This window comes from Sceloporus occidentalis, unplaced genomic scaffold (genome assembly GCF_023333645.1).
Source record: "Sceloporus occidentalis isolate IW3139 unplaced genomic scaffold, rSceOcc1.0.p SCAF_14, whole genome shotgun sequence".
Classification (NCBI taxonomy): Eukaryota; Metazoa; Chordata; class Lepidosauria; order Squamata; family Phrynosomatidae; genus Sceloporus; species Sceloporus occidentalis.
The window spans coordinates 18040037-18048417 of NW_028316994.1; the positions used below are offsets into that span (position 1 = coordinate 18040037).

Consider the following 8381-nt stretch of genomic DNA (forward strand, 5'->3'; position numbering starts at 1 on the left):
CCTCCTCTCTCTCTCTCTCTCTTCTCCTCCTCCTCCTTGAATTTGGCTCAGCCTTGACATCGCCGCCGCCGCCGCCATGAAGTTCGTCTACAAGGAGGAGCACCCCTTCGAGAAGCGCCGCTCCGAGGGAGAGAAGATCCGCAAGAAGTACCCGGATCGAGTCCCGGTGAGAAAAGCAGCCCCTTCCTCGGGGAAGAAGGGAGGCCAAAGGGGCGCCCTTCCCTCCCTCCCTCCCTCCTCCTTTTGGCGCCATTGAAACCACCCGTAACCCCCTCCCTTCGTCTTCCCAAGCGTTGCTCCACTGCCGCTCCCATCATCCCCGGGCGAGAGAAGGGGCTGATGGGGGTTGCAGTTGGCAGGGTAGAACCAGCGCCGCCTGCTTCCCTCGCCCTTCCTTCCGCTTCTGACGTGGCTTGGACTACAGCTCCCATCATCTCCTGGAGGGGAGAAGAAGGGGCTGATGGGAGTTGGAGTACTTGGCAGGGCAGAACCTTAGTGTTACTCTTGTCTTACTTTCTTATATCCCGCCTTTCTCCCAATGGAGGGACTCAAGGCGGCTCACAGCGAGACAGTTTTAACAAACAACGTCGAATATTAAAACCAATGGAACTGTTTCAAGGATTAAAACAGTTGCAATGTCAGAATGCAAACCCTTGGAGCTTCCCCTGAAGGAGGAGCAGGAGGCTGAGAGAGTGTGACTTCGGCCGAGGGTTTCCTGGCCGGGCCAAGATTCGAACCCAGGCCTCTGGAGTCAGCGTTGTTGTTGTGCCTTGAAGTCATTTCTAACTGAGGGTGACCAGAAGGCAAAGCTGTAATAGGTTTCCTTGGCAAGGTTTGTTCCCAGGAGGGTTGCCATTGCTTTCTGTTGAGAGAGCCAGACTTACTCCAGGTCATCCACTCATTTAGTTTTCCATTGGAGAGGGAGCATTCGAACCCAGGTTGCCGGAGTCCTAGTCCAATACGTGAACCATTCTTGCTCTTGAGAGCCCTTCAGAGTGTGTTTGCTCTTGCTTTCCGCTGAGGAGGCTGAGAGAGTGTGACTTGCCCAAGGAAACCCAGTGGGTTTCAGGGCCAAGGGGAGATTTGGACCTTGGTCTCTCCGGATTCGTTGTCCAACGCTCAAACCACTAAGTCTCTCTGGCAGCAAGAGGGTCCTAAATGGAAGGCTGGCTGTGGGGTCTAGTGGGTGCCATGCTTGCCCAAGAAATCCCTGCCACGGTCTGAGCCTGGTTTATCCTGAGAGAGAATGCCCTGCCAATGCAACATTATGGGCACCAGTCTCAACACATAGACTCTGTGCTTACAGATCTGCATATGGCTGAACTGTTTGCTGTCACAGGGACTTCCACAGAATAGGTCTTCTCTTCACTCCTGTGTTGTTTAGCCAGAGATATGAAGGGACATCCTAGCCAGCAGGAGATAGATAGATAGATAGATATATGGACATTGTTGCAGCCCTCCAGACATTGTCGTTGGACTCCATTTCCCAGCAGCCCCTTGCAGGGTTAGTTGGGCATGCTGGGAACTGGAAACTAGGAAGATCTAGAAGGCTTCTGATACTCAGACAAAAACCCACCAAACAGTGAGACCTTGATTGGCCGACTGAAATAAATGCACTATATACATGTTGCAAGCTTTCTGAAGCTTCGAAAAGCATGCAACGAGAACGTTGTGCATTTCGTTTGGCCGATGAATGTATCCCTATTCGATGGGTTTTTGTTTGAATGTGCTAAATAATAACAACAATAAAACTTTATTTATATCCCGCCCCGCTGTCAAAGACAGCCACCAACACAGCCACCCCTTGAATGTTTTCTCTCTCCTGTTATATCTGTTGTTGTTGTTGTTATTAATGATGACAATATTTATTACTCACCCACCTCTCCCCATGGATCAAGGTGGGGAACAGCAACAGACCAACCATTGTTAGTATGCATCCGTGGTGTGAAAACGCCTCTAAAGGAAGTCCAGAAAGCAAACCTTCATTTTGTCATTTTCTATAAAGGGCACCATTTTGCTTAGCCATAATATATAATGAGATCTGAGCATCCATGAATGTTGGTATCCAGGGAGGGGGCATCCTGGAACCAAACCTCAGCGGATATCAAGGGCCTTTTGCATTTGCATTTCTGCATCTTTCCGGGGTTGGGGGACAGATTTGTGTTATCAAACAGGAACTCTGTGTCCTTATGTCTTCTGTTTACTTGTTTTGCCTCTTGGCATCTTGATCTTGTTCAACAGCAACTCCCAGAATTCATCTCTGTTCACCACAGTGCTGATGGGATTTGCAACCCAGAACCTGGAGGGCCACATGATTCCCTTTCTTGCCATATGTCAGAGACTCTGAGCAGGTGACAGGGGACCCTCCTTTAGTCAAGACATAGGCCTTTTCTCCGCATTTATTCCTGGCACCATTAGGGCACTCCTTTATACGAAGTACAGGGGGTCAGTGCCCTGCCCCAAGGAACTTCCATTTAATTGGTAGAGAGGGAGAAAGAGACCAAAGCCAGTGGGCAAGATTGAAATACACAGCTGGATAAGTTTCATCTTCTTGGGCTCAGGGCAGGAGGATCTGGGAAACAGGGCAAAACACTGAAGGAATTAAGAGGTGGCACAAGAGTGGCATTGTGAGGCTTGTTGTTCTCCTTAGCCATTTATCTCTTCCTTCTTCCTTCCTCAAGCTCTCCTCCTCTCTGTATCTTGGTCCTGCCCCTGTTTGGCTTTCTTTTAAACACGCATGACAGATTTCCATACGTGAAAGTGAAACTTTTCCCCATCCTTGCATCTGTGTTTTCCGAGAAGTGCTGCTCGTGTTTTGGTCTGTCGGTTGTGTAGAGAAAGGAAATGTCTCAAGGCTACAAAAGTGATGCTTGTATAGCAGGGAGCATAAGAGGGTAGCTGTGGGGCCCTATTCTTCTACTGGTCAGTTCTTTTTCCTTCTTCTTAGGGAACCCTGGTTGTATCCTAGTTAGTATTATTGCTCTAGCTGTATCTTTTTTGCTGATCCAGGTCTCTCTTTTTCTCTTGTTGCTCTCTGGATACACATACATCAGAAGAAGACTTCAGTGGTATCCCTAGCGTGCTTTTGAGCAGCCAAGGCCTGTTTTACCCTGGTCTGTTCTTTGATAGCAATCCTATAAAATAGCTTAGTATTACTCCCTTCTTGCAGATCCAATAACATCCAAACAACGATACCATTATTGGGTATGTTTGCTTGGATGTTACTGGATTTGCTATATGTCCCTTGTTGCAAGGGATGTGGTGGGACCTTGTTATCCACTGGGTTTTGGTTCCAGGAGCCTCTGCGGAAACCAAAATCCATGGATGCTCAAGTCCTTTAAATACAATGGCCTAGTCAAATGATGTCCCTAATATAAAATAGCAAAATCAAGGTTTGTTTTTTGGAATTTGTATTATTTTTTTTAGAATTTTCAAGCCACGGATGATTGAATCCATGGATAAAGGACCTGACTCTTTTTCTACTACTACTATTACTACTGCTATTAAAAAGAACATAGTCACAAATCCCTGACTGTCGTGGACACTCTGCCTTTATTCCATCCAGCCTTTCTCAGATAGGGTCCCCTTTCCTGTCTTGTTTTGTTTCCCCTTTTTATTTATACTGAATCATCTGGATGCTGGAGGCCTCTCTTGCTTAATGTTGAAGCTGGGCTAAAGGTGAATAATCTGAACTGTGTTTGGAGCGAGATTGGAGTAACCTTGATGTTGCATACAGGCCCCTGAGTCGCTGGCTTCCTTCCCAAGCTTCCTCTGCCGTGTTATGCAAAGTCTCCTTGGCCAACAAAAAGGCTTGTCTGGGGAAGAGGGGCATGATCCAGAACAGAAGTTCCTTCCTTTAAATAGTTAAGGGGTTCAACAAGTGACATTTGTTGCCCCACTGGGGAATGGTGGAAGAGGCAGTTCCTCCCTGCGAGACCTCTGTTAAAAACAAGAGTGATAGCCCTGCGTAGAATAAATTCTTTTCTAGTGGGGTGTTTGTGAGATGTATTGGGGCTGGTGGCTCTGGTAGCTGTCATAATTCCCCCCAACCTTGGCCTCACTGGAGAGTGATTGGAAGAGGCGCCATACTCCCCTCTCTGCCTTCCCACTCTTGGTCTGCAGCCTAGCCTGGTGTTTTGAATTTTGGACGATGACTGAAGATCAGTGTTCGATTCCCAGCTCAGCCACAAAACCCATTGAGTGACCATGGGCAAATCACACGCTCTCAGCCTCAGGGGAAGACAATGGCAAACCATCTCTGAACAAATCTTGCTAAGAAAATGCTGTGATAGGGTCACTATAAGTCAGAAATGACTTGAAGGCACACAACAACAACAAGGGATGGGAACCTTGCGGCCCTTCATATGCCGGCACTCAACAGCCCACTAGTATAGTCGTTGGTGAGGGATGCTAGGATTTGCAGTTGAACGACATCTGAAGGGTCACATGCTTCCCAGCCCTGTGGTAAACTGAGCCTAGGACATCTTCAGCCTGTTGCTTAAGGTGATCTTGAGAGTAGGAACTGCTCTACTCCATGCACCCATGTTTTAAAAAAGTGGCGTTGGGTTCATTTGACCTAGGAGCCCTTGGTTACAGTTTCCTGCGGGGAGGAGAATGTCTCTGTTTATGATTTCATGCATCTCCAGGCTGCGCTCTGCTTTGGAGAGGCCTTCAGGGGCCCAGCCCCAGGGCTCCCTGCCTCCAAAAGGCCTCTTGTGAGTCAAAATGATCTCAAGCCTGTTGCAGCAAGACTTCCCGCTTTCAACTGTCACCAGTGAAAGGCTCTCCTGGAAAGCTGATGCCTGGCCTTTCTTGAACAGCTTGTTCTGTTGCTCAACCTTTCCTATAATTAGGAAGTGTTTTGCTCCTCTCCCTGTTGTCGCTCGAACCCTTCCTCCTTGCCCTTCACTGACACAGCCTCTCTCTCTGTGAAACTCAACAGGTGATTGTGGAGAAAGCACCCAAGGCTCGGATAGGAGATCTGGACAAGAAGAAATACCTTGTCCCCTCAGACCTCACAGGTATGTATGTGTTCGGCTGAGAGGCAAGGGAGAGAATGAGCCCAAAGTTTGGGGCAGCTGGGTGGAGGAAAGGGTCATCTTAGTTATCCTTTCATAAGGAATGCCAAGCCTGTGTCCAAAATCTGGGGGGATTATTAGGAGGAAGTCTGTCCACCTGACTCTTAAATGCTCCAGATTCTTGTTCAGAGGATTGGTGACTTTCACAAGAACACAGCTTGGAAACAGCTACATTTTAGACTACAAGTCCCGGAATTCCCCCAGCCAGCCAAGCTGGCTGGAAGGATTCTGGGACTTGTAGTCCAAAATGTCCATGTGCATTTTTGTCCCCCCATAAAGTTTGCCAGTTCCTTTGGAAGAGGATGCCGATATCTGGTTTAAGAACCCCCAACTTCTTTTTGCTCTGTTGACTGACCAATCTTTGTCCCTTTCTCCCCTCGCAGTTGGGCAGTTCTATTTCCTGATCCGGAAAAGGATCCACCTTCGAGCCGAGGATGCGCTCTTCTTTTTTGTGAACAATGTCATCCCCCCAACCAGCGCTACCATGGGGCAGCTCTATCAGGTGAGTGTGTGTGGGACCTCCAGCATATTATAGGAAGGATCATCTCACCTTTTCCTTCAGGAAGGGCATTTGAGGCAGCCGAGAGTAGTTCTTAAAATAGTAGTGAAAAAGTGTTAACAATTATTCATTAATAACAGAGGAGCAACCAAAGATATTGTTTTTGTAAAGGACTCAGGAGAATCTGATAAAGCTGGGAAATTATTTATTTATGTTATGTCCCTCCTTTCTCCTGGTCTGGAACCAGATAGTTAAGATCCAGGAAGAAAAACTGAGCCACTGAATGTGTCCAGAAGAGGCAAGAAAAGCAGCACTGTTTCAGCAGCCCTCCCTTGGTGAAACTGGGAGTGGGTTTGAACCCTTTAAAACAGTGAACTCCTCAGCTTTGTTCCTCTGGATGTGTTGGACTTCAGCTCTGTTGGCCAGTCTGGCCGGAGCTTCTGGGAGTTGAACTTCAAAACACCTAGAGGACCAAAGTTTGGGAACCACTGCTCTAAAATCAGGCTCCGTACTATGGGGCAGGGACCATGTATGGTGGGTGGAAAGACCTAGTTGCCTGTGGAGTTAGGCTGGGTGAAACCATTTGTCCATTTGTCCAGGCATAATTTCTTATCCAGAGATGGGAAAAGTTACTTTTTTGTAGTACAGCTGCTAGGATTCCACCTGGGGAGACATGAAATTGCACACCAAAACAAACACAACTTTTCCACATTCTCCTCTAACTGCCAGTAGTGTCTCTCCTCAGATCTGGTTTGGTGGGAGAGCATGCAGATGCAGAGGTGTGAGGGGGAGTCTTGGAGCCGTACCCCAAAAAAGTAACTTTGCCAAGTTCTCTGACTGACAGCAAACAGTCAGAGATGTAGGGTTGGGGAGAAACACTTTTTCTGAAGCTATGGGAGTTCCGCTTCCCCCTTTTCTGCTAGTAACCTTTCAACCTCTTTTGACTCAGCAAAGGCTCTACCTGGAGCTGGGTTAGTGAGAGGCTCCTTTTTCGAGAGCAGGTGGCAAGGGAAGGCAGCAGGATTCTGGGAATTGAATTCCTCCCAAAAGTAACTTTTCCCTGACTGGCCTCAGCAGCTCTCCCGAGTTCTGGGTTCGAGAGAGAGAGAACTTTTCTGGGATCCTTTGGAGGTCCAATGAAGGCTGCATCCAGCCTGCAGAAATAATCCAGGTTGACTCCACTTCACTGTCATGGCACAATGTTATGGAATTGTGGGAATTGTACAGTTGGCCCTCCACTTTTGCGACTTCGGCTTTCGAAGCTTGTGTGTTTGCAGATTTGATTAATATGTTGTCTCTAAGAATTTTTAGGTCCTGAAGCACAACTCTGCTAGAAGTTGACCATAGAGTGCCACTGGAGGACCTGGAGATTCCTAGAGAAAACACTTCTCTGGGTGCTTGTAGGTCTTCCAGTGCAATTGGGGGGTCAACGTCTGTTGGACTTTGGCCACAGAGTTGTGCTGGAGGACTGAGAGATTCCTAGAGAGGTGTAACAAAATTGTTTTTTTTTAAATTTGTGGATTTTTCACTTTCACGGGGGTCCTGTGCCCCTAACCCCCCCCCCCATGAAGGAGGAGGGACCACTGTAGTTTGTGGTGGCAGCCAGAGCTCTGTGATAGAGAATGTTAAATGTCTCACAAAAAGGCAGTTCCCAGAATTCAGTCTCATAGGGCCATGGCAGTAGAAGTGGATTGTTTCTGCAGTGCAGACGCAGCCAAAGTCCAAGCCTCTGTGGCATGTCCCACACGTGGAGCATGTGTTCCCCCCCCCCCCCACTTCCAGCTGTGCCCCCTCCCCTGTCTGAGTCTTTTCCCCGCCTCCCCCGGGTTTCCCCAAACTGACAGCCCCCCTTTTTTCTCCTCTCCTCTTCCCCCCAATTCCAGGAACATCACGAGGAGGAGACTTCTTCCTGTACATTGCCTACAGCGACGAGAGCGTCTATGGCGGCCTGTGAGGCGCGCCTCCACCTGCTGCCACCAGGGGGCGCCTGCCCCTGAAGGGACCCTGCACTTTTTGTTGTTGGTTGTTGTTGATTTTATGTTAAAGAGCCTTTGGCCCAGGAAGGGGGGGGTCTAGTCTTTCTTTCTTTCCTTCCCTCCCAGCCCTTTTAACCTCCTTTCCTCAATAACCCCACTTCTTTCTCCTGCCCCCCCCCCCACCACTCTCATTGGGCTGATTTTGTTTTTGAGGTGGTTACATGGCTGAAAGCAAAATACCTCTTTCTTCTTCTTCTTTCTCCGTTCTTTGTAACTCCATCTCACATACCTGCTTTTCCTCCCTCTCTCAGCCCCAACTTCTCCCTTTCCTCCTTTTCCTTTCCTTTCCTTTCAAAGGGACGGGGAAGTTTCAGTTTTTCAACATTTCCTCCCCTGTTTTGATCTTGCCACTTTACTACCACACCCTGATTTTTGTTTCTGTCAGGGTTGCGTTCTGCCTGGCAGTTTCTGTAACCAATGGGGACGGGGAATGCTAATTAAAAATATATAAGAAGAAACGTGGGCCTCCCAGTAATTTTATTGATTTGTTTATTTTTATTCTTAATTTTTATTTTGGGGCACAAATGGGAGAAGGAGTTAGCATTAGGGGCTGGTTGAAACCTTCAGACTGATAACTTCCAGATGTTTGCAGTGAAAAGCCCTTGGAAGGAAGAGGTAAGGACACTGACAAGGTTTGGAAGTCCTACGACTGGCTACTTAGGTCCTCGCAGCAGGAGGCAGGCGTGGAGGTTTTGTAGCCTCATCTCTAGGACCGCTTTCTGCCCAGAGGCCCTTTTCACGTTACACAGGTGCTGCACTGTGGTTCTG

General features: G+C 48.1%; 1 protein-coding gene across 1 annotated transcript; it reads left to right on the top strand.

Moving 5' to 3' along the window:
- GABARAP (GABA type A receptor-associated protein) lies at positions 1-8071 on the top strand. Its single transcript, XM_089479633.1, is given in 5 exon segments — positions 1-166; positions 4943-5021; positions 5462-5580; positions 7461-7475; positions 7478-8071. Coding segments are annotated over 5 exon segments (357 nt in total). The 5' UTR covers positions 1-76; the 3' UTR covers positions 7532-8071.
- Positions 8072-8381: the final 310 nt, after the last annotated feature.